The sequence below is a fragment of the Lynx rufus genome, unplaced genomic scaffold (genome assembly GCF_022079265.1).
Source record: "Lynx rufus isolate CCGP_SWC_20201006 ecotype Redwood Valley unplaced genomic scaffold, mLynRuf1.p SCAF_4, whole genome shotgun sequence".
Classification (NCBI taxonomy): domain Eukaryota; kingdom Metazoa; phylum Chordata; class Mammalia; order Carnivora; family Felidae; genus Lynx; species Lynx rufus.
Window position 1 is genome coordinate 2,505,993 of NW_025814856.1, and position 25,470 is coordinate 2,531,462.

Below are 25,470 nucleotides of genomic sequence, written 5' to 3' on the forward strand. Positions count from 1 at the left end.
AATGTGCCCATTTTACAGGTGAGAGAACTGAGGCTCAGAGAGGGTAACCTGCTCGGAGCATCCAGGCTTCCAGGGGAAACCCTGAGCTGCAGATGCGTAAATCTGACCACCTGCAGACCGGTACAGTTGCCCACCTCCCCTTTTCAATAAAAGAGGTGAGGTGCCCTGTGCCTATCCAATTTCTCTCCCTCCTGCTCTGGTGGGGGCGGGGCCCTCCACGGGGTGCCCATTCAGTTTTTCACTTTTGCACACACAGACACGTATCCATGAATGTGACATTTAATGCTCTTTGGTTTCCTTTTTAATTCCCACCGGCCAGAAGTGAGCAAACTTTGTTTTCCTGCTAAAGGGCCAGATACTAAACATTGTCAGTGTTACAGCCCAGGCCAGACCGTCCAACAGTTTTCTGAGCCAGTGTAGGTAGCCCCACCTTGTTCCTTTTTTTTTTTTTTTTAATGGTTTTATTTATTTTTGAAGGGGAGAGAGAGAGAGAGAGACAGAGCATGAGCGGGGGAGGAGCAGAGAGAGAGGGAGACACAGAATCGGAAGCAGGCTCCAGGCTCTGAGCTGTCAGCACAGAGCCCGATGCAGGGCTCGAACCCACAAACTTTGAGATCACGCCCTGAGCCGAAGCCGGACGCTCAACCGACCGAGCCACCCAGGCGCCCCAACCTTGTTCTTTTTAAGTGTGTTATGGTCTCACTAAGCGTGACTGTAGTACAACTTACTGAGTCCCCAGGCATTGGACACGCAGTTTGTTTCCACTATTCCCGAAAAAAGGCATCGCAACCTTCTGTGGTGGTGGTTGTAAACCCTATGCCGGGGCTGCCTTCGCAATGGGTTCAAATCCTTACTCTTACACTTCGGAAGTAGCTGTGGGATGGAGCCCAGGATGAACTCTGAAACGTGCCTCAGTTTCCCCCCCCCCCTTGTAACCTGGAGATGCTTTGGGGACTTAGTGGACAGCGTTTCTCTAGGGCAGCTGTGGAGAAGGGGAACTTCTGAGACTTCTCCTCAGACGTGGAGAATATACATTTTCACTCTTACTAAATCCTGCACGACTGTTCTCCAAATTAGGGCTCCTGGTTCACACTCCCACCGGAAAGGGAAAGGGCTCATTTCCCCCCACCACCACTGCATGTTACTTTCTCTTTCTTAATTTGTGTTGGAGGATAATTCATAGGCCCTAAAGCATGTGAATCTTAAACGGACAGCTCAGAGGACTTTTGCATGGGTACCCATTTCCTGCAGCCCACACCCAGATCAAGGCATGTGTCTACACGTCGCTTCCAACCCCTGGAATGCCCCCAAGCGCCGCGGGCAATCCTCCTCCGATCGCTGTCGCCGTAGTTGAGTTTGTGTTCCGAAACGTCACCGAAACGGACTCCGAGTATGGATCCTTTCGTGTCTGGTTTCTTTTGCTCAACACGGTGACTGTGAGCTTCACCTATGTTAACGCACTCCACCTTAAAAATAAAACAGCCGGTTATTTTATCAGCAAAATGAGCTTATTCAGAATGGCGGAGGAATTGCAATTTGGGATGGGCAAGACAGGGCAAACCACAGCCCAGGCCGGAGAACGAAGGGGAGGACTGTTGCTTTCTAGATAAAAAGGAGGAAGCCGGGAGGAGCTGCTTTGAAGCAAAGTCCCCCGCAGGAGAGGTAGCGCTCAGGCAGAGGATGGTTTCTCATTGGCTGAGTTGTGGTGGCTTGTCATTGGCTGAGTTATGGTGATTTCTCATTGGCTGACTTGTGGTGGTTTCTTATTGGCTGAATTACAGTGGGTTTTCATTGGCTGGGCTGTTGCTGGTCAGGAGAAAATCTTCCTCCTGCCCAAAGTTTACGTGTGAGAGCTGAGCTCCCCCTTTCGGGGCTTCCTGACTCCATTCTAAATGAGGTTTCTCTTTATTTTCTTTTTTCTTTTTCTTTTTAAAAAAAATTTTTTTTAATGCTTTATTTATTTTTGAGACCGAGAGAGAGACAGAGCATGAGCAGGGGAGGGGCAGAGAGAGAGGGAGTCACAGAATCGGAAGCAGGCTCCAGGCTCTGAGCCGTCAGCACAGAGCCTGATGTGGGGCTCGAACTCACGAACTGTGAGATCATGACCTGAGCCGAAGTCGGATGCTCAACCGACTGAGCCACCCAGGTGCCCCTCTTTATTTTCTTTTTTTATTTTTTATTTTTTATTTTTTATTTTTTATTTTATTTATTTTTTTTAAATCTTTTTTTTTTTTTTAACGTTATTTATTTTTGAGACAGAGAGAGACAGAGCATGAACAGGGGAGGAGCAGAGAGAGAGGGAGACACAGAATCTGAAACAGGCTCCAGGCTCCGAGCTGTCAGCACAGAGCCTGATGCGGGGCTCGAACTCACGGACCGTGAGATCATGACCTGAGCCGAAGTCGGACGCTTAACCAACCAAGCCACCCAGGCGCCCCTATTTTCTTTTTTTAAAAATAAGTGTTTCTTGATTTATTTTTAATATTTCAATCAGCCAATTTATTTTTAATCTTTTAATCAATAATTTAAAGTAACCTCCACACCGAAGGTGGGGCTTGAACTCACCGCACCAAGATCAAAAGTCACCTTTCTTCACTAACTGAGCCAGCAAGGCGCTCCTTTATTAACTTTCATATTGTGAATAGCAGTAATTTATCTTTGTTCTTTGCTGTATAATATTTCACCTTTTTTCTATAAAGCAATAGTCCTCCCTTTGTTCTCTGGACTTGACTGTGATTTGCCCTGTCTTGCGCATCCCAAAGTGCAATTCCTCCGCTATTCTGAGTCTCTCCCAATTTATCTGCCTCTTCTCTTTTGGATGTAAACTTGGGTTGTTTCAGTTTGGGGCTATTAAGAATAAAGCAGGGTCTGGGGCGCCTGGGTGGCGCAGTCGGTTAAGCGTCCGACTTCAGCCAGGTCACGATCTCGCGGTCCATGAGTTCGAGCCCCGCGTCGGGCTCTGGGCTGATGGCTCGGAGCCTGGAGCCTGTTTCCGATTCTGTGTCTCCCTCTCTCTCTGCCCCTCCCCCGTTCATGCTCTGTCTCTCTCTGTCCCAAAAATAAATAAACGTTGAAAAAAAAAATTAAAAAAATTAAAAAAAAAAAAAGAATAAAGCAGGGTCACCTGGGTGGCTCAGTTGGCTTAGCGTCTGACTCCTGATCTCAGCTCAGGTCATGATCTCACAGTTCATGAGTTCAGGCCCCAAGTCAGGCTCTGGGCTGACAGCACTGAGCCTGCCTGGGATTCTCCCTCTCCCTATCTGCCCCTCCCCCACTTGCAATCTCTCTCTCTCTCTCTCTCTCTCTCTCTCTCTCTCAAACATCAAGAATTTTTTTTTAATGTTTACTTTTAAGAGGGAGAGACAGAGCATGAGCGGGGAAGGGGCGGACAGAGAGGGAGACACAGAATCCGAAGCAGGCTCCAGGCTCCGAGCTGTCAGCACAGAGCGGAACCAGTGAGATCGTGACCTGAGCTGAAGTCAGACACCCAACCGACTGAGCCACCCGGGCTCCTCAATTAACATTTTTAAAAAAGAGAATAAAGCAGCCATGAACGTTTGGGGGCCTTGGTGTGGACATGTGGTCACACTGAGCTTGGGTATAAACTCAGGAAAAGGAGTGATAGAACACAGGGGAGATGCCCCAGATTGCTTTTTTTTTTTTTTTAACGTTTTATTTTTGAGACAGAGAGAGACAGAGCATGAACGGGGAGGGGCAGAGAGAGAGGGAGACACAGAATCTGAAACGGGCTCCAGGCTCTGAGCTGTCAGCATAGAGCCCGACGCGGGGCTCGAACTCACGGACCGCGAGATCATGACCTGAGCCGAAGTCGAGAGTCGGGTGCTCAACCAACGGAGCCACCCAGGCACCCCACAAATGACTTTAATCTTTTTTGGTTTTTTTTTTAGAGAGCATAAGAGGGGAGGGGGAAGAAGACGGAGACGGAGAGCGAGAGGGGGAGAATCTTAAGCAGGCTGCAGGCTCAGCACGGAGCCCGATGTCGGTTGATCCCATGACCCTGCATTCGTGACCTGAGCCAAAACAAAAGATTGGACACTCAGCCGACTGAGCCACCCAGGCTTCCTTAAGGGTTTGTAAACCTTTGTCCACAGGCCAGAGCCCCCAGGAGAAGGTGACATTGTCCTGCCTTTGCATACAGGGTCGTTTTAGTTCTCTAGTGGGGCTGGAGACCCTAAATCCCTCTCCTCACGCCTGTGTCTTGCTTGAGGACAGACGTTGGACCCATCGCTCCAGCACCGATCGTTCGCTTCCCCGCCCCCCAAACCTGCTATCATCACCCTCTGCCGGAGATGTGCCGACACCCTCAGGCCTAGTCTCGTAAGCGGGACTCAGTGATGTGTAAAGTTACTGCACAAAACACATCGCAGCTCTTAAGTACTGGGAGAAACGCTTCTAAGCAGTAAGACGTTAACAGGAAGGTCTCAAGTTTGCGCCTGGCAAGCTTCCCCTGTAAAGGGTCAGAGAGTGAATATTTTAGGCTTTGCGGGCCACAGAGGGTCTCTGTTGCATATTTTTGTTCGCTTTAAAAATGTAAACTAGGCTGGGGTGCCTGGCTGGCTCAGGGGGTAAGGCACTGGGGTGCTCTTGGGGTCACGGGTTGGAGCCCCATGTTGGGGGTAGAGCTTGCTTAGGTAATTAAAGAAAAATGTAAACTGTCCTTAGCTCATGGGCCGGGCCAGCACACAAGCAAACACCCGGCTCTTTGGATGGTGAGGGCTTGTGCTTGTACTATAATCACTTTGTACGGGGACTGCGTGTAGGAAGTATTCATTATTAAGTTTGAGAGGCAGGATTCCTGTTGTATCTAATTTTTTTTTTAATTTTTTTTTTTAACATTTATTCATGTTTGAGAGTGAGAGAGACAGAGCATGAGCGGGGGGAAAGGCAGAGAGAGAGGGAGACACAGAATCCGAAACAGGCTCCAGGCTCTGAGCGGGCAGCACAGAGCCCGATGCGGGGCTCGAACTCACGAATCAAGAGATCATGACCTGAGCCGAAGTCGGACGCTCAACCGACTGAGCCACCCAGGCGCCCCCGTTGTGTCTAATTTTGAATTTGTACTTGCATGTTCTTTTTCTTGTATTGCCCCCAGACGTGTTCAACCTTCTTGAAAAATTGGGACACAATCGACATAGAGCACGGTATCCGTGTTAGGGGTAGAACACAGTGATTTGGTACGTGTGTATATTGCAAAACGAGCACGAGAAGTTAATGTCTGCCAGAGCTACGATTTCTTTCTCGTGATGAGAAGCGTTCAGGTCTACTCTAAAAAAAGTGACAGGTTTTAGTGGCGCCTGCGTGGCTCGGTCTCCTAAGCGTCCCACACCGCAGCGCGTGGCCTGGCGGCGGTGGGGGAGGTGAAGGATCCTCCCGCCCCGCTCTTCTCCTGTCCCAGGGGCTGGACGAGAGCTCTGAGCCCCACTCCGGATCTGGCCCTGTCCTGTTCCCATCCTCGCGAGCCGAGCAGGGAAGCGGGCCGAGGCGGCCACCCGCGGACCCCGCGTCGCTCAGCTCCTGGGAACGCATGCGCGTGCGCACACAGCCTGTACTCAGCTGCAGGTGAGATTTATTAAGGCAACGGTGACACTCCAGGCACCCGCGAGCGGCCGGGCAGGCCCCAGGGCCCCCCGCCCCCCGTCTGCTCCGGAATGGGTCTCAGCGGTTCTGCCTCCGCCCCGCACCCCAGAAGGGCCACTTCGCAAGCCAGAAGTCCAAGTCCGTTAGCTAAAGGCGGATATCCAGGGGCCTTGACGTAGCACAGGTGGGATGTAAGAAGCCTAGCCTTTGTTTCTAAGAAGAAAAAATTTGGAGGCGGCCTGGGGGCCTCCTAGAAAAAAATCCGTTTCTGGAAACCTCCCCCTAAAGACTGATGAAGGCAGGCAGTGCTTCCTCCGAGGCGGCAGAGGGCGCTCCCCGACGTGGTAGCTGAGATGGGCCGGGAGGAAGGGAAGAAACACGTTCCAAGCGAGGCGAGGGGGCGAAGGGTCCAGCACTCGTGCTGACCCCTCAGGGAAAGACTAGGTCCCTCGAGCCCCCTTCTGACTGTCCTATTTCTTCTCCTCTGGGGCCTTCTCGGCGACTCCCGGGGCAAAGGGTCCCACCAGCCACATGATGGGCGTGTTCTGGGCCACGTACTCAACCATGTGGTCAAGGGCCTCTCGGGCCTTGGCCACCTGCTCCCGGCTCTGCGTCAGGATAGTGCTGGACAGGTCCTGGAAGGAATGGACGCCAGAAAAGGTGGCCTGGAGGCCCTCCACCTGGTGGCGAGCCTGCTGAACCTGGTCCTTCACGTGGGAGGGCAGCCCCTGGATGCTGGACCCCAGCGAGGCACAGGTGTTCTGCAGCTGCTGGGCAATGTCGCGGAACATGGTGAGCGTCTGGGACTCCACCTGCTGGGAAGGGGCGGACAGTCAGGACCGTGTTTTGGGATCCAAAGCCCGGGGAGAGAAAGTGGGGGTTCTCCTGCCCACCTTCCAGAAAACCTTTCCTTGGCGAGCCCGTCCAGCACGGTGGTTTGGGATCCCAGCTCTATTTGAGTTTTGAGCCAAGTGACATAGACCCCAAAGTGAAAAAGAGGCACAGTCACTTCGGAAGACAGTCCGGTGGTCCCTCAAAACGTCAAGAGTTTCCATAGGACTGGCGATCCGTTCCATTTCTAGGTATCTACCCAAGAGAAATGGAGACACGCGACCGTACACGGGCTGGGGCTGGTCACAGGACGTGATCCACGGGAGGCAAAAGTGGAGACAACCCAGAAGCCCATCAACTTGTAAACGGGTAAACAAAACCCACACAGGGGAACGTCACTGGGCCTCGAGCAGGAGCGAGGCGCCCACCCCTGCTGCCCCGCGGTCGGACCCTGAACACACGACCCTCAGGGAGGGAACCAGACACGGGAGGCCCCACAGAATGTGAGACGGCCAGAACAGGCTCATCCACAGACAGGAAGGGGGTTCGTGGGTGCTGGGGACAAAGAGCGTCTGCTAAGACGGGGACAAGATCTCCTTTGGGGTTGGTGGGAACGTTCTAAATGCACTGTGGCGATGTTCGCACAGCCCTGTGAACACGCGAAAAACCACTGGATCATCCGCATGGGTGAACTGTATAGCATGTGAATTATATCTCAATAAAGCTTTTTTTTTTTTTTTTTAATATCTCAAGACGTTTTTCAGGTTTTTTTTTTTTTTAATTTTTTTTTTCAACGTTTATTTATTTTTGGGACAGAGAGAGACAGAGCATGAACGGGGGAGGGGCAGAGAGAGAGGGAGACACAGAATCGGAAACAGGCTCCAGGCTCCGAGCCATCAGCCCAGAGCCCGACGCGGGGCTCGAACTCCCGGACCGCGAGATCGTGACCTGGCTGAAGTCGGACGCTTAACCGACTGCGCCACCCAGGCGCCCCTTTTCAGGTTTTTTTTAAGAGGACGTCTGGAAGAACTTTCCAGGCAGGAGCTGTGTGGTGGGGGAGACGGAAGTGTAAATGCGTGCATCGGGACCTTAACACCCCACCCCCACCACAGGGCGGGGAAGAGAGTAGGCTGGGAGGCAGGACTTTGCCCTCAACCCGCCATCAGAGCGCTCGCTCGGGACTTGAACCTGACAGGGAGGTGCCGACCAGAGTCAACACCCACATCTCGAGGTTGCCATGGTCAGCGGTGGGGGAGAAGGGAGAGGGAGGCGAATGTAGGTGGTTTGGGTCTGAATGCTAACAATTTTGCACCTGCAGAGACAGCAGGTGATATCTTCACAAATACCATTTTTGAAGGGTTTACTATGTGCTTTATGTAGCAACTCAATTTCTTTTATAGACGTATGTAACTCACGGACCAGAAAATTCACCCTTTTAAGTATATAGTTCCGTGGTTGTTAGTACACTCACAAGGTTGTGCAACCACTGCCTCGAACTCCAGAACATTCCATCACCCACCAAAGAAGTCTCCTCCCCATGAAGCAGTCCGTCCTGACCCCCTCCCCAAGCCTCTGACAGCCTTGAACCCCTTCCCGTCTGTGGATGAGCCTGTTCGGGGCGTTTCACACACGTGGACTCACACCCCTTGGGGCCTCTCGTGTCTGGTTCCCTCCCTGAGCGTCGGGTGTTCAGGGCCCGTCCGCGGGGCGGCAGGTGTGGGCGCCTCACTCCTGCTCGCAGCTGAGTGACGTCCCCCATTCATAGTGGACACGTTGGCGCTGGGACACAGGGGAAGGGAAACACGGCAGGGTTTAGAGTTCAGCAGGTTGAGGGGCGTCACAAGTGTCCTGCAGTTCAAAGCAACACCCACACCTAAAGGAGGAAATCAAGGTGGGCTTCCTGGAAGAGGTGCCGTCACGTCCTAAAGGTGGTTAATGGCTGGAGAGGCTGTGGAAAGCCTTCCAGGCAGGTAGGTCCATCTGACAGAGGCGCGGAGAAGGAAGGAAGTCAGGGCCCTAAGGATCCCACAGGGACCCCCACGTTGGTACCTCTGGTTTGGCTGGGTTCTCCTCGGTGCCCCGGAGCTCCTTCTGGTTCCAGCTGAGCCACATCTGGTGCAGTTTCTCCTGACCGTCCAGCAGCTTCTGATCGACTCCGTGCTTGACGGTTTCCATCTGGAGCAGGGGAGGGGAGAGAGAGAGAGTGTGAGAGGCTGCCTCCAGCCCCTGGCCAATGCCCGCGGAGCCCCACACGCGTCCCAGGAGAGGCAGGAGTCCGGAGAGAGGCCCACAGAGTCGTCCTTTTATCCGGGAGGAGGTGGTCTGTGAAGGGGAGGAAAGCGGGACACTGTGCTCACGTATGCTCTCCCCACTGTGGTCTCATCACCGACGGGGGCACATATGTGCCGCTTGCAAAGGGAGGGACCACACATTTCCTGCACCTCCTCCCATTTCGTCTGCTGCTCCTTGTGACTGGGCCCGGCCCCGAGACTGGCTTTGGCCAACGGAATGTAGCAGAGCCTTGAAAACCGTTTCAATGGAATGTTATTCAGCCTTAAAAAGTCAGGACGTCCTGCCGCCTGCCACCGCGTGGAGGGACCCGGAGGACACCGTGCGCGGTGACAGGAGCCAGACACAGAAGGTCCCCAGAGGAGTCCCGTCCACAGGGACAAAGTAGATGGTGGGAGCCAGGAGTGGGGAGTCCGTGCTTCATGGGGACAGAGTCTCGGTCTAGGGAGATGGATAGTTCTGGAGACGGATGGCGGGGGCGGGCGCACGACAGTGTGAGCGTGCCTGATGCCGCTGAGCTGTGCGCTTGGAAATGGTTAAAAGTGGCCAATCTTACCCCAATCAAAAATTGAAGAAAAAGGCGGGGGGGGGGGGGCGCCTGGGTGGGTCAGTCAGTTAAGCCTCCGACTCTTGATTTCAGCTCAGTTCGTGGCTCTGAGCTGACAGTGCAGAACCTGCTTGGGATTCTCTCTCTGCCCCTCCCCTCCTCTCTCTACAGAAAAAGAAAAAAAAAAAAGAGGGAGGAGCTAGCACTCAGTATAGGAAGCTCAGCAAAGAGAGAGAGAGAGAGAGAGAGAGAAAGAGAGAGAGAAATAGGAATTCAGCTCCTTAGAGAACAGATAGAAAAAAGCCTGGCAGGAAGGGGCAGGATGTGACCGCAAAGTGGCGGGGGGGCGGGGGCTGGGGGGGGATGTGGGCGGAGCCCCCGGGGCAGGGGCGGGGCCTCACCAGGCTGAGTGCCTGTGCCAGCTGGAGCAGGGCCTCCTGGGCCCGCTGCCGGGTCAGCTGCAGTTTGCCCAGAGAGTGAGCGTAGGCCCGCTGGCGCAGCCGCTCCGAGAGGGAGCCCAGACGCACGAAGTAGCTCTGCTCCTGCCGCTGCTGCTGCACCGACGCGATGTCGAAGCCCTCCAGGGACGTGGCGAGGCGGGCTGCAGGGAGGAAGGAAGGACAGGCGCCATGAGGGCCGGGACCCGGCCGCGTGTACCGCTCAGGCTTCGGCGTGCGGCCCTCGGGCCTGAACGCACCTGCCCCAGTTGTGCCCCTCGCAAGCTGTGGAGCCTTGGAGCGAAGGGGTCCCCCGCCTTGCTTTTCCCCATCTGCAAAATGGGCATGACGAGAACCGCGGTTCCCAAGATCGAGAGGCCTTGGAAGGGCACGAGGGTCTGCAAACCCCGGCCCTCGGGCCAAATACCACTTGTCCCTAGGAACAAAGTTTTATTGGCACACGGTCACGCCCGTTCATTTACCTATCTTCTGTGCTAACAGACGTAAGTAGTTGCAACAGAGACTGACCCACGAAGCCAAAAATATTTACCGATCTGGTTAAGAAAATGTTTACCACCCCCTGCTCTAAAGTGATTGTGCCACGCAGCCTCAGTTTCCCCTTCTGTAGGGCCACCCGAGTCAGAGCTGCCTGAATTGTGGCATCTGAGCTACTTGCGTCAAAAAAGGCGCACAAGTGAGCATTTCGCGATTTTTGCTAGCGGTTTGTAGCAGATGATTTGGCTTTCTGTTTTCAGTGAGTGATAATACTCGTCTTTCTAAAAGAATCTTGAAAAGCTGATTTAAAGAAGGGTGTTAAATAAATAGCACAGGGAGCACGAACACACGGCCAGGGTAACACAATGGATGACCTCTGGTGGGGCAGGAAGAGCCTGGTCAAGTGAGGTCCCCATCTTAGCCACGTATTTTTGCCGCTGCTTCGCTCCATCAACAAGAGACAGAAAGTAAAGGAAGGAAATCCCACAGCTCAATCAAGGTTAGCCTTCGATCGGGGGATTTCAGCGGTTTCTACAAACGCGAAACATTCCAGAAGAACACACTCTCACCCAGGGGTGGATCAACTTTTTGGCACGGGGCCAGACGGTCAATATTTTCGTTTTCACGAGCAGTTACACTGGCCCTACTCAGCTCTCCAGCTGTCCTGCAGAAGGGCTCAGATAACACGGACGCAGATGGGCGTGGCTGTGTGCCAATAACACTTTATTTACAGATGCAGGTGGTGGGCCAGATGTGGAGTTGGGGGTAGTCTGATAGAGTCGGCTGGGGAGAATGTCATTTCGTGACATTTCAAAAATGAACAGCAGGGGTGCCGGGGGGGGGGGGCGGGCTCAGTCGATTAAGCGGCCGACTCTTGATTTTGGCCCAGGTCATGATCTCATGGTTTGTGAGTTCAAGCCCCAAGCTGGGCTCTGCACTGACAGAGTGGGGTCTGCTTGGGATTCTCTCCCCCTCTCCCTCTGCGCCCCCCACCGACCTTAAAATAAACAAACATTAAAAAAAAAGAGAACAGCAAGCATACACGTGGGACACTCGGGCGGAGAAAAACAGACCTTCCCATCCCCCCACCCAAGGCGGGTTGCAAAGACTAACCCACACTGGCAACATTCTCAATCTGCCCTACTGCAGTCCAGAACTTCTCCGTGGCCCCCAGGGGCCCTGGGGCGCTGCCCTTGGAAGTGAATGTGGCTCTGCTGTTTTAGGCCAGGATGTCTGGCTGGATCCCAGCACGTCTGAGCCAGCTGGCAGGGCCCGGTGGAGCTGGCAGGTGCCCTTGGCAGAGGGGAGGAGGAGACGGAGGAAAGGGGGCTGTTTTCATGGTCTGAGCCCCCGAGCACATGCCTGGTTCCGCCACGCGGCTACAAAACTCCTACCTTCACCCACAGGCCACCCCAGTACCACGAGCACCCGTGTGCACAGTGACCTCATCCTTAGTGGGTGGACAGAAAGTACAAAAAAGCATGGCTGGCCAGACGGATCCGTTCTCCGCAGTGGCCTCCGGGCCTGGTTCCAGACCTTCCTCCCGGCAGACACTGCTGCTCCCACGGCTGACTGACTCTACCTGACTTCAGCACCTACTATCGGCCGGCAGGTCCCTTCCTTCAAGAGGTTCAGGGTCACAGGGGCGCCTGGGTGGCTCAGTCGGTTAAGCGTCCGACTTTGACTCACGTCACGATCTCACAGTTTGTGAGTTCAGGCCTCGCGTCGGGTTCTGTGCTGACGGCTCAGACCCTGGAGCCTGCTTCGGATTCCATGTCTCCCTCTCCCTGCCCCTCCCTTGCTCTCTCTTTTTCAAAAAGTAAACATGGGAAAAAAGAAGTTTCAAGGTCAGGTTTTGGACACTCAAAGGACACAGGACATCTGCATTCAAACCACATGCTTCAGGGCTTAAGATCACCAGCCCGCCTGAATCATCGAGTTTCTCCAGAAAGCCAACGACTACCACTTTGGACTGAGGATTCCCAGGGAGGATCACGGAGACGCAGAGCCAACCCGAGGAGGGTCTCCAACTGGCCAAAAGCAATGGGACAAGTGAAATGTTGATAAAGCAAATGCGTAGCATTAGAATACGTCACGTAAGTCTGCGCGTTCCGACCAGCTAGCCCCGCGCTCTGTGTTTCCTCCGCGAGCTGTACCTGGGGTGATTAACACTGCAACAGAGAACTTTCCCCAGGGAAGTTTCCCAGCTAACAGAGAAAGAAGAGATACTTAGAATAGTGACGTTTTGCAATTCCAATCGTCAACAGAGGTGCTAACTCACCAGGGAACCACATGATTCCCTTTGCATGAATGTTGCAGAACAGGTGAAGGAGGGCGTCTCACCTGGGAGGTGAGTCTGCCCCACAGGGGACGCTGGGTAGTGTCTGAGGACATCTGTCTGGCCAAAGTCGGATGGAGCACGGTGTCTAACCTACACGCAGCCCCATGGGCCCTCGTTGCCGTGGGCACCAGAGTCCGCATCGCGGTGTGGCAAAAGTCCTTCACGAATGTGCAAAGGATGAAAAACCAAAACACAAATGTCCAAAGGATGGCTGTCCCCAGAATGTGGGGACAGGACCACAAGAGGACTGTGGACCACAGATAAGACCGGCTGCTTTGTCTCAACAGTTTCATCCCCCGCTTGTCTGTCTTCATTCCTGCTCCCGCCTGGCCTAGCCCCCATCACGCCCCCAGGGACCAGCAGGGTACCCTCCGTCCTGCCCTGGATCTGCTGGGCTCCTGCCTTCACCGGCACCGCCCGCCCGTCCGTCCTCCCCGCAGCGGCCACCAGGGGGCGCCTGTGAGCACCCAATAAAGTTCCGCTTCCTCTGCCCACAGCCCGCCAGGACTCCCACCTCCCCAGGGGAAAAGCCCCAGTCCTCCCCACGCCCCCAAAGGCCCTGCAGACCTGCCCTGTCCCCTCCCCTCCTCCCCCTCTCTCCCTTGCCCACTCTGCCTGTTTCTCTAACACACCAGGCAGGTCCTGCCCCAGGACCTTTGTTTTCTACACCTCTCTCTGCCCTGACAGCCATGCAGCTCGCTCCCTCCCTCCCTCCCTCCCTCCCTCCCTCCCTCCATTCCCCGTCTCAGAAACATCTACCCCACCCTCCCCCTGGAATTCTCTCCTTTGACCTGACTTCCTTATACTTTATACAGTGAGTTCCTTGAGGGCAGAATTCTGTGCACTGATGTATCCCCCCAGGACTTGAGAGACAGTCAGGAGGCAGGTGCTCAAGGAACATCTGAATGGACAGATAAATGCCTGGGGCAGGGGTGAGGGGAGCGACAGAGGAGAGTGATTTTACGCTTGGGTTTGAATGCCTACTGAGCACCAGGCCCCGTCCTAGACAAGGCGCACAGCGGTAAGACCAAGACAGAAGCGTCTGCTTCGTGGAAGTGATGAGAAGTGCCAGGCAGAAAAACCAGAGCCCAGTGAGGAGGGGGTGGGGGGCAGGTTTTAGGACACAGTATGGACGAGGGAGGCTGCAACCGTAGAGGCTTCACTGGGAAGGTGGCGTTGAAGCACAGAGCTGAAGGCAGAAAGGAACTACCCTTCCCGATGTCTAGGGGGAGGACGTTTCCAGTAGAGGGGACAGCTGGTGCAAGGGCCCTGGGGCGGAAGCATGGCCGGAGTGGAATGAACGAGGGGAGGGGGGGGCCCTGAAAGGCTGTGGGCAGAGGTCAGCACCTGACTGCGGTGCTCACGGGGGCCCTCTGGTGGTTGCTTCAAAGAGAACAGACATCGGGCGCCAGGGTGGAGGCCACTGCCCTGGCCCAGGTGGCCGCAGATTCAAGGAGACACGGCAGGGTTGATATGGCACTGAGGGACACACCCTAGGTGGCCGCAAGGAGGGGGGAGGTCTGGGGAGGGGTCCGGGCCCCAGGGCCGCACTCACCGAGCTCAGCGTCCGTCATGGGCAGGTGGTTGTCCATCCATTCCTCGGACTTGCCCAGCATCGTGTCCACCCCGCTCAGCACCACCTGGCCCACCCGGGAGCCCATGACCGACTGGACGCCACTGGCCACCACAGACTTGGTGGCATCCACACCAGTCTGCACAGCGCCCCGGGTCACATCGACCGCCTCCGTCACTCGGGTGGCCACTGTGTCCTTGGCGCTGGACACGGTGTTGCACACGGCGTCTCGGGCCCCCGAGACCTTGGACGAGACCAGCTCCTTGGTGTCTGCCAGAACCTGGAACACAGGCCGGCATCAGCACCCCCATCCTCCCTTCATACCTGGGTCCCCCCACCCCTGCGCCCCAACCTCCGGGGAGGTCAAAGGGAGGACTGCCCCCTCCTGGGCGAACGCACAGGGGTCAACACTGAGTCTGGCAGGAAGATCCTGAGCTCCAGAGCCTGGGTTGAATCCTGGTTTGATAGGTCCTAGCTGTGTGGCCTCAGGTAACTCACTCCACCTCTCTGTGCTTCCGTTTCTTCATCCACAGTGTTACGGGCCACAGTGTGAACCCTAATCCCGAAGACCTCAGGATGTGACTATTTAAAGAGGTAATTAAAGGGGCGCCTGGGTGGCTCAGTGAAGTGTCCGACTTCAGCTCAGGTCATGATCTCACGGTTCATGGGTTTGAGCCTTGCGTTAGGCTCTGCACTGACAGCTCAGAGCTTGGAGCCTGCTTTGGCTTGTGTCTCCCTCTCTCTCTCTCTGCCCCTCCCCCAGGCTTGTATATCCCAGGAGGAGAAGCGGGTCCAGCACGCGGTGGGCATTTGTGGATCAACGAGTGTTGACCTTCTGCAATCTAAGCAGATCTATGTGCACAGAACTCTCGGGAAAGTTAACAACCAACCACTCCCACTCCCACTCTTTCAAGTTGGCATCCTGCCAGACACCTAGACCTCTCGTGTCCATGGGAATTAGTTGTTCTTGTTTTTGAGACAGAGTGCCAGTGGGGGAGGGGCAGAGAGGGAGGGAGACACAAAATCCCAAGCAGGGTCCAGGCTCTGAGCGGTCGGCACAGAGCCCAACATGGGACTTGAACTCACGAACCGTGAGATCATGATCTGAGCTGAAGTTGAACGCTTAACCGACTGAGCCACCTAGGTCCGCAGAATTGGTTTCTTTTGGGTGGAGAAAGGTGTCCACGGGGGCGGTCACGTAGCTCATGCCGGCCCAAGTTCGAACCCCAGCTGTGACACCACCACATCCCATAGAAACGGGGAACGCTGCCATTTCCTGGTGTGTGTGTGTGTGTGTCTGTTAGGGGGTGACCTCATAGGGCCTGGAGTAGGGACAGCGCTGTGCCTCTAAGTCAAGAGCTGGGAGGGGCTCTGTTGGATGGCCTCGTAGAATGTCACCCTGAGCTCATCCCTTCTATAAACGGAAGGAATGTTGGCCTCATGTGGCACCAGCAGGACAGAAGGACACGAGTGCCCAGCCCTTAGGAGGTGGTCATGCCAATATTTTTCCATTCTTCTGTGAACTGGGCAATTTCCACCTTCAATGCCCAGCCTGTTAATGGTCCCACACGGCAAAAGCGGAGACTAAGCATCCACTACGTGCCAGGCTATATGATGGGCACCAGACAGAGCAAGAAGCAGTCTGTGCCCTTACCCCACTCGGGGAGACGGAGCGGCAGCTAAAAAGCCGTTCAGATGGCGGCAAACTTACAAGCCAACGCAACTTGGACACGTGACTCACAATCGCCAAAAGGTGGAAGCAAGCCACTGACAGGTGAAAAAATAAACGTGGTGCATCTGCACACTGGAATCTCGTCCGGCCTTAAAAAGACGTCCTACCACCTGCCACCACGTGGATGGACCTGGAAGCCACTGTGCGCAGGGACAGAAGCCAGACACAGAAGGACACATCCTGCGTGACCCCACGCACAGGGGGTCCCCAGAGGAGTCCCGTCCACCGAGTCAGCGAGTGGATGGTGGGAGCCAGGGGTGGGGAGTCCGTGCTTCATGGGGACAGCGTCTCGGTTTGGGGAGATGGAAAGTTCTGGAGACGGATGGCGGCGGGGGGCAAGGGGAGCTGCAGGACAATGTGAGCGCGCTTGATGCCCCGGAGCTGTGCACTTAGAAACGGTTAAAGACAATACGTTTCATGTCGTAAAAAAAAACTAAACTACGCAAGTGCGCACAGCAGTGTTATTATAGCCAAGAAGCGGGAACAACCTACGTGTCCGTGGCGGAGGCAGGAATAAGCACACGTCCACCGCGCACGCGCACGTCCACGGAGGAACGTGTCCACCGTGCATGCGCACGTCCCTCAGGTGCCTCCACCGCGCACGCGCACGTCCCTCGGCCGCGAGCAGGGGCGAGGCGCCCACCCCCACCGCCCCCGCGAGCGGACCCGAACCCACGCCGCTCAGAGAGGGAGCCAGACACTAGAGGCCACACAGGTGTGTGACTCCCCGTGTGTGAAACGTCCAGAACGGGCTCATCCACGGACGGGGAGGGGGCTCGTGGGGGCCGGGGCGTTTGGCAGGAAGGAGAATAACGGCTAAGGGACGTGAGGTGTCTGGGTGGTGGAATGTTCTAAAATGGGTGGCGACGGCTCCACGGTGTGAATACGCCCGAACCACTGAACCGTGGGCTTTTAAAGGAGCTCGTTGTGCGGGTTGTGACTCAGAGCTCAGGAAAGCGGCGCCGGTGTGCCAGAACGATGCTGGCTGCTGGCCACCTGCAGCCATTTCCATTTAAAATTAGTCATTGAGTTTCGCAGCCACGCCGGCCAACCTTCCAAGGGCTCGGGAGCCACATACAGCTGGTAGTTTCCACACGGGACGCGGCGCAGGGAACGAACATGTACACCAGGGACGGTTCTGGACAGAGCTGAGCTAGAAGGACCTTCTTTAAGAGAGAAGGGAAGGCCTCTGAAGGGGTGGGATGAGAACGGAGGCCTGAGAGTCGGGTTCATGAAGAAGGAAGTGCACGTGCAAAGGTCCCGGGGTGGGACGGAGACGGAGGTGTTCACAGTATTTGCTTCCCCCCATCCCTCGCTCTCCCCTGAATGAAAGTTCCACAAGGGCAAGCACTCTGTTTCTATCACCGTGTCCGGTGCCCACGGGTACTGATGTTACTGAACCCTGAGTACGGAGGCTGGCGTGAGGCAAGGGAGGTGGGCAATGAGGGCAGGGGCGGGGGGACGGCGTGGGCCGTAAGGACGGCCTCGGTTTTTGCCCCAGGCAGGGTGAGAGGCACACCGCGGGGGGGGGGGGGGGCTGTTGAACAGAGCTGGCTGGTGTTCAGAGCATTCTTCCAGTGAGGGTGGTGGGGACAGACCCAAGAGGGGTCGGGGAGGAAGTGGTCGCGTGTGTCTGTTCTCGCTGAGATGGGACCCCACACTCCGTGCCCCGGGGGACCCCCTCCCGGCTGAGCCCCCGCCCCCCCCCAGGGCTCCCGATGGTGGAGGTCAGTTACCTTCTCCGTCTGCTGCTGCAGGATGGGCAGATTCTCCTCCAGCTTGTCCAGCCCCCTGTGGGCGTACTCACTGGCTGACGTGACTGCAAGAGACGGGGCGAGACTGAAATCGAGACTGGGGCGCGGGCACGCCCCTCGGGGCCGGGGAGGGGCAGCTCTCCCCCCCCCCCCCCAACAGCCAAGAGGTAGGCTCCGTGCTCGCCGGGGCTTTGCTTACTCTGGGGCTCCAGCTTGGAGAGGATGGGCTGCGCCCCGCTGATGGCGGCCGCCGTGAGGGTCTTCACGCCTTTCTCGGCCGCGTCGCAGACGGTCTTGACGTGGGGGTGGCTCTCCTTGGTGGAGGCGTAGGCCGCCGACACCATGTTGCAGGTGGAGCTGATGAGGGGCATGCCGGCCACGCGGTCCACCACGCTCGGCTACGGGGACAGGCAACTCAGGGGGCCGGGCCTGGGACTTGGGGTGCCCTGCAATTTCGAATTCCCTCCCGGCCAGGAAACGGCCCGGCCCGCGCTTGCTTTGTGGCCACGTGGTTGCACCAGCCGGGGCCTGGGGGTTCCTTCCGCTCTGGGCTTCGTTTATCGTAGCCCCTCCCCCTCATCTGTTTGAACGTGCACTTGACACCCACTGTGGGCCAGTGACCTGCGCAGGTGGGGTCAGCAAGCTACAGCCCGTGGGGGGCCCACACCTGATTTTCTTATTAAAAAAAAAAATTTTTTTTTAATTATTTATTTTTGAGAGACCGAGAGACAGAGTGTGAGCAGGGGAGGAAGAGAGAGAGAGAGGGAGACATAGAATCCGAAGCAGGCTCTGATCCAGGGTCTGAGCCGTCAGCACAGAGCCTGATGCGCAGCTTGAACTCCCGAACCGCAAGATCATGACCTGAGCCCGAAATTGGACGCTTAACTGAGCCACCCAGGCGCCCTGTGATTTTCTTATTCTTGTCTGTTTTTTCCTAACAGCTCTATTGAAGTAATTCACACAGCATTAATGCCACCATTTAAAAACGCAATTTAAACAAATATATAAAAAAAAACCAAGCACAATTTTGAGGGTTTTAGTGTTGTCACAAGGTCGTACAACCATAGCAGCTAATTCTAGAACTTTGTCATCACTCCCAGAATGGTCACTCCTTGTTTCCCCCCACCCTAGCACCCAGGAATCCACTTCCTGTCTGTGGATGAGCCTGTTCCGGGCGTTTCACACACCTGGACTCCCACCCCGTGGGGCCTCTCGTGTCTGGTTCCCTTCCTGAGCATCGTGTGTTCAAGGTCCGTGCTCCATATGGTAGCATGTATCAGTGTTAGGGTTTTTGTTTTTTTTTTTAATTTTTAAAAAAGTTTATTTTGAGAGAGAGAGAGAGAAGGAGAGAGAGAACATGAGTAGGAGGGGGCAGAGGAGAGGGAGGGAGAGAATCCCAAGCAGGCTCCACACTGTGATCACGGAGCCGATATGGGGCTTGAACCCACGAACTGTGAAATCATGACCTGAGCTGAAGCCAAGAGTTGGACGCTTAACCGACTGGGCCACTAGGTGCCCCTCATCTTAACCGTTTCTAAGTGCGCAGCTCAGTGGCGTCAAGCTCACGCACACTGTCATGCGGCCACCCCCAGCCATCCGTCTCCAGAACTTGTCCCCAAACTGAGGCTCTGTGCCCACGAAGTATGGACTCCCTGCCTCCAGCCCCGGCTCCCACCATCTACACTCTGTCTCTGTGACAGGACTCCTCTAGGGACCCCCGTGAGTGGGGTCACACAGGACATGGCCTTCTGTCTGGCTTCTGTCACTGTGCACAGCATTCTCCAGATCCATCCACATGGTGGCAGGTGTCTGTGCTCCATTCCTTTATGTGGCTAATATTCCGTTGCCGGCTGGTTTTGTAAATAAAGTTTTATTGACAGCCATGCCCCTGTTCATTTACATATTGAATATAGCTGCTCTTAGCCTACGGGAGCAGAACTGAGTTGCCGGGACAGAGGCTCAGTTTCCCCACCCATAACATGAGGGCGGGCATCCATTCCCGTTCAGTAGGAGTTGCAAAGATCACTCGTGTGAAGACACCGGCAGAAGACTCACAGGCACCGTGTGAACTCGCGTTTGAACGCACTTAACCGCCAGTCCTGGAAGGCGGGGCATGTTATTCCATTTTACAGAAGGGTTAACTGAGGCATGGAGGGGTTGAGTAAGTCACCCAAGATCACAGAACCAGGCAGCGGCCACTCTGGGCCTTAGACTCAGACCGTCTGCCTCCAGGGTTTACCCACGAGGTCTCTTCAGGACTTAATCACCGATCTCTTGGGTAATCCAGCAACTCTGCTTTTAGGAATCTACCCCAGGGACAAGACACACACATCCACACAAGACTCGCCCATGAAGGTTCACGGCATTCCTGACGGCCAAGTTAGGTGGAAACAACCCAGATGTCCATCATTTGGTGAGTGGATTAAAGAAAAAAAAAAAATATGGTATAAGGTAGGTTTTAAAAAATTCATAGTCTCAGGGCACCTGGCTGGCTCCTGGAGAACATGGGACTCTTGATCTTGGGGTCGTGAATTCGAGCTCTGTGTTTGGAGTAGAGTTTACTTAAAAAAAAAAAAAAAATCAGGGATGCCTGGGTGGCTCAGTGGGTTAAGCATCTGACTCTTGATTTTGGCTCAGGTCATGATCTCACAGTTGGTGAGCTCGAGCCCCGAGTTGGGTTCCGTGCTGACAGCTCAGAGCCTGGAGCCTGCTTCGGATTCTGTGACTCCTTCTCTCTCTGCCCCTCCGCCTCTCACACACTCTGTCTCTCTCTCTCTCTCTCAAAAATAAATAAACATTAAAAAAAAAAACATTTTAAAAAGGAAGGAGGGCGCCTGGGGAGGCTCAGTAGGTTAAGCGTCCGACTCGATTTCGGCTCAGGTCATGATCTCTCGGTTTGCGAGTTGGAGCCCCGTGACTAGCTCTGCACCTCCCCCCACCCCACCACACCGCCCCCCTCCACACACACACACACACACACACACACACACACACACACACACAGTTTTTAAAGGAAGGAAATCGAAAAGACAAATCCTGCAGGATTTCACTCATGAGGTACCTAACATAAAAGGTAATAGGTAAATTACCTTAAATTTACCATAAATTTACCATAAAAGGTAAATCTCAGTTTACCTATTCTGGACATTGCAGAGTGAATTTATAAAAGTGAATTTATAAAATTCACTCTGCAATGTCCAGAATAGGTAAACTGAGATTAGTGGGGGCCAGGGGCTGGGGAGGAGGGGAAGGTAATGGGAATGACTGGTAACGGGGATGGCGTTTCCATCTGGGGGGAGGAAAAGCTTCCGGAACTAGATGGCGGTGGCGGTTGCACGTGGCCAATGTACTCAACGCCGCTGAACCGCGCACGATTCAGCACAGTATTTGTGTCGTTGTTATGTGTCGTTTTACCTCGGCTTCAAGAAAAGAACGAAGCGCGGACGACCCACGATGTGGGCACGCCCCCAAAAACATGATGCTCAGGGGGAGAAGCCAGACACGAAGGGGTCTCAGATCGCAGGACTCCATTTATAGGGAATGCCCGGAACAGGCAAACCCAGGGTGACGGGCGATTCGGGGCGGAGCCCTGCTCTCCCCCAAGCCTCTGGGGTTTCCGGTTCTGCCCCCACCCCCACCCGTGAGACACGTGTCCGGGTGCGGGTGAGGGACCCTCACCCGCGGAAAGATCTCCGTTGACCTCCACGTGCTACCAGCAGGCCCCGCCCCCCCCACCTCCCTCACCTGCTGTACCGGTTCTTCCGCTGTCACCGGGCTGCTGCTGACGGTGGCTTCTGTCCCGTTGCCAGACATTTCTCAGGAACAGGCACTGTGGCAGACGCACGGATCAGTCAGGGTACAGTGTGCCCTGTCCCTCCCCCCAGGAGGAAGTCCGGGTTCACATCTGTCCTGCGACCTCCCCCCTCCCCCCCGTTTTTTAGGGCCCTGCCTCCCAATCCTTCACCTGCACCCGTGGGCCCGCACAGATGCGGGTGCCGGTTCAGCAGGGCTGGGGTGGGGCCCCGAGTCTGCTTCTAAAAAGCTCTCAGGTGCTGCTGATGCAGCTGTTTCCAGGGCCACGCTTTCAAGGCCAACGCCAAGGGTTCCACTTTACCAACACTTTGGGGAGGCACCTGGGGTGCAAAACCTCTGTGGACAGCAATTCGCTGATGGCTACCTGCTTTCAACAGCCATCTTCCCCTTGACCCAGAGACCTGCAGGGGCTGGTCCCACACCTGCACTGCCACACGGGCAGAGGTGTATACCTGTTGTTGGCCACAAGGCACTGGAAACAACCCGGTTTCCCAGCAGAAGGGGCCTTGAGAAGACGGGGCACAGCCCGGCTAGTGGCTACAGAGACCTACGTGTAACTGGCCGGAGACCTTCAGGGACGAAAGGTGGGGGTGGGGCGGCAAAGATGTCTGCTGGCACAGAATCTCCAGACACAGGAAACTGTTAACAGTGGCCACCTTTCAGGGAAGATCAGGTGGCTGGGGCAGGCCTCTGACTTTGGAGCCAGGTAGGTAATATTACCAGTTCAAAAAAAAAAGCTAAGCATTAAAAAGAAAAAATATGGAGCCCCTCGGTGGCTCAGTCCTCTGAGCATCTGACTGTGGCTCAGGTCACGATCTCAGGGTTCATGGGATCTATCAGCACAGAGCCCACTTCGGATCCTCTGTCCCCCCTTCTGTCCCCCTCCCCCTCGAGCTCTCTCAAAAATAAACATTAACACACACACACACACACACACACACACACACACACACACACACACACACACACACACACACACACACACACACACACACACACACACACACACACACACACACACACACACACACACACACACACACACACACACACACACACACACACACACACACACACACACACACACACACACACACGAGAGACGGTGCCTGCCCCCACTGCAGACCAAGTCAGGCTCCGGAGTGGCCAGGGAGGCTCCCCAGGTGAGTCTCCTGCACACGTTTGCAAGGTACGACGGGAGCCCCAGGTGCGCTCCGTTTTTCTGGCCAGGCGAGGGCAGGTGGGTGTCAGACCCAGGTGGCAAGAGTCCCAGCTGTGCCCATGCTATACTTGGTTGAGCAAGGAGCCTCCTCTCCCCTGGCCTCAGCCCCCTCACCTGCGAAATGGCGCTAAAGGTAGAGCCTGCCTTCGAGGCTGGTTCTTCCGGTATTTCTGGGAGGAGCCTGTTGTGAACCCCTGACCTTGATTCTGAGTCTTTCCTTCTAGAGGAAGGGGGCCCGGCCACCTGGCCGCCGCACTGCCCTGTCCCCCCAGGCACAATCCAGCGAACGGATGTCCCGAGAGCACCAGTTCTGGGGTCCAATTTGCAACTCGCTAGCGGTGGGAGCTTGGGAGAGCAGCACCCTCTGGCAGAGCCTTGCCTGCCCCATCTGTAAAATGGGGATAAGCGTTCCCAGCTCGGAGTCCCTGCAGATCGGCAGAGGGACTGCACATGTGGCGCTTAGCTCAGTGCCTAGCACGTAGTAGGTGGTCAATAAACAGAACCATCTCACGCACATGCGAAGCCAGTCAGGAAGCAGCTCCTGCTTGTTACCAAGGTCCCCAGCTGGGAAGTGGGGCCAGCAGGTGCACTTGCCCCTGGTGGTCATCACGAGTCCCATGATTTCCCCCACCTTCCCCGGAGCCTGAGCTCACCTGGGCACCTTGGAGGCCCATTCTCCCATTCCCTTTGCCCATCGATCCCTCCTGGCGCGGGTTTAACCAAGGGGCGGGGGGCGCATTGCAGATGTCAGCGCCCCCGCAAAGTCACTGGGGTCTGCAACCCAGTCTGCAGCCGGCTCCAGCCCCCAGAACAAGAGCTAGCTGAAACGCTGCAGTTGCGCAGACGTCCAGCCGCCAGGGCATGCTAAGATACAACTTCCAAAGTTCCCAGACACCGAGGCCCCAGGCCCGGCCCTTGGACTCAATCCTGACATAGGTCTCAAGGACTCAGATAATGGGTAGGCCTTCCCAGCCGCCTAGAGCAACCCATTGGCCACACCCACCCAAGGGAGGGGGGGGCGGGGGCCGCCCGCGAGCTCCCCAGGGTCAGCTGGGCGACCAGAAACCGGGGTGTGGGAGGAGTGAAGCCCCCAGTTGGCAAATCCATTTGCTGGAAAGGGGGCTTTGCCAGGCAGAAAGACAGTCCCCTGGTTGGGGGCGGAGGGCGGGGCGGAGGAGGAGGGGTAGGGGCGCCCTAAAGCCCCGGGAGGGCCGATTTCCTGTGCAGGACCGGCTGCCGCTGCTCGCCTCCAAACTGCGTTTGCAAAGCAAGCACAGTTTTTGTTTTTGTTTAGAGAGGATGTGTTTTATAATGGGGACTTTACCGCCCCCCCCCGCCTTAATACTGCCACTTCTAGGGGCTCTTTCTGCCTCCCCCTAAAAAAGTCTCAGGAACTGAGAGGAGAGAGTTTGAAAGTCTGACTGTGTTCCAGAAATTGGATTTTTTTTGAGTGGGGCGTGGGGGGTGGGGCACTGAAAGAGACAAGAAAGCTCAGCCAGGGCTGGAGACCCCTCCCCAGGCCGAAGAGAGCAGCCGAGTCCCCAGGAAGGTCCTCCCCTCTCCTTCCTCCCCTGGGACGCCCCGGGACTCGGCGGACCTCGCCCCCCGCCTCCATGGGGCCCCCCGCCTCTCACCGCGGTCAGCGGGACGTGCAGGGCGCGACAGCCAGCTCGGAAACCGTCTGGGGCTGACCCCCTGGGGAGGCTTTTATACTCAAGGGGGCGGGCGCTCAGGAGTGACGGGCCGGAGGACCAATCGTATCGGGAGGCTGCCCGCCGTCAGGCCTCGGCCCCGCTCGGTCCGGGACGTTGGAGCCACAAGTGAAGTCCAGGAAGGCCCGGACTGCTGCTGGGCGCGCGCGCGATCCGCCCTCTGTCTGAGTCGGGCGACCCTTGGAAGACGCCTGATCCAGCAAAGGGCGCCCCTCCCGACCTCGGGATCCTATGAACTCGGCTCAGGGAGGTGCGATCCGGGTTCTGGGATCTCCCCCCAGTCCCTCCTTTTCTCCAGGGGCCGTGAGAACCCCAGAGATCGTTGCCTGATGCCCCGTCGCGTCAGGAACCGAGTCCCAACCCTGAGAAGGTGATGGAGCCAAGCTTGGCCCAACAATGTGAACAGAGCCTTCGCCACGTAGGTGAACAGATAAAGGGTGCCTTCTGCCGGTCCTGACCTGCATGGTACCACTTAATCCTCCCAAACGGGTCCTTTATCATCCCCATTTTACAGATGAGAAAACTGAGGCCCAGAGACGGTCGGTCAAGAGTAGTGCAGGGATCAACTTCCAGATCTCTGACTCCTGGATCAACCCCTCCCTAAAGCAGCAACCACTTGGATTTGTTTGCATCCCACCCCCCACCCCCCAATCATTTATCCTCTTGGTCTATAAAACAAAGTCTCAAACTCAGGTGGTCCCAAGGGCCAGAAGGAAGTAAGTGCCTCCGCTAAAGCGTTGGCAGCATGGCAGAAAGTGGCCCTATGGGACACCCACCCAGAGATTCCCACATCCACCAAGATTTTAGACTAAAGAAAGTGCTCTGCCTTTTACAAAAACCACTGGACCAAACAAAACCCAACTGGGGCTGTGTTCACCTCAGGAGCCACAAGTTTGCTACATTACGTGGGGTGGGGTGGGGTCTCTGAAGCCCCGGAAAGAACAAGAAAACCAATTGGTATCTGTGACTGTGGTTTTTCAACAGTGACCACACTAGCACCATGCAGTAGAACTTTCTGAGACGCTGGGAATGCTCTGGAATTCTGTGGCATTCAATATGGTGGCCACCAGCGCCATATGGCTTTTGCACATCAGGAAACTGAATGTTCGCATCTAAGTAACCAAGT

General features: G+C 55.7%; 1 protein-coding gene and 1 long non-coding RNA gene across 4 annotated transcripts; one reads left to right on the forward strand and one right to left on the reverse strand.

Moving 5' to 3' along the window:
- Positions 1–5,570: 5,570 nt before the first annotated feature.
- PLIN3 (perilipin 3) lies at positions 5,571–24,327 on the reverse strand. Of its 3 annotated transcripts, none has more exons than XM_047095526.1 (8): positions 24,267–24,327; positions 21,351–21,426; positions 17,797–17,995; positions 17,580–17,662; positions 14,094–14,391; positions 9,667–9,866; positions 8,479–8,604; positions 5,571–6,413 (listed from the first exon to the last, which is right to left on the reverse strand). In XM_047095526.1, the coding sequence occupies exons 2-8, from the start codon at positions 21,408–21,410 to the stop codon at positions 6,069–6,071; spliced, it is 1,311 nt and encodes a 436-aa protein (XP_046951482.1). In that variant the 5' UTR covers positions 21,411–21,426; positions 24,267–24,327; the 3' UTR covers positions 5,571–6,068. The 3 variants fall into 3 exon arrangements, with proteins under 3 accessions (XP_046951482.1, XP_046951481.1, XP_046951480.1); XM_047095525.1 differs by having other exon boundaries at positions 5,571–6,410; positions 21,342–21,426; XM_047095524.1 differs by having other exon boundaries at positions 21,342–21,426.
- Positions 6,256–7,181, forward strand: LOC124523694 (uncharacterized). Its single transcript, XR_006965079.1, has 2 exons — positions 6,256–6,390; positions 6,681–7,181. It is a non-coding gene; the product is annotated as an uncharacterized LOC124523694 (long non-coding RNA).
- Positions 24,328–25,470: the final 1,143 nt, after the last annotated feature.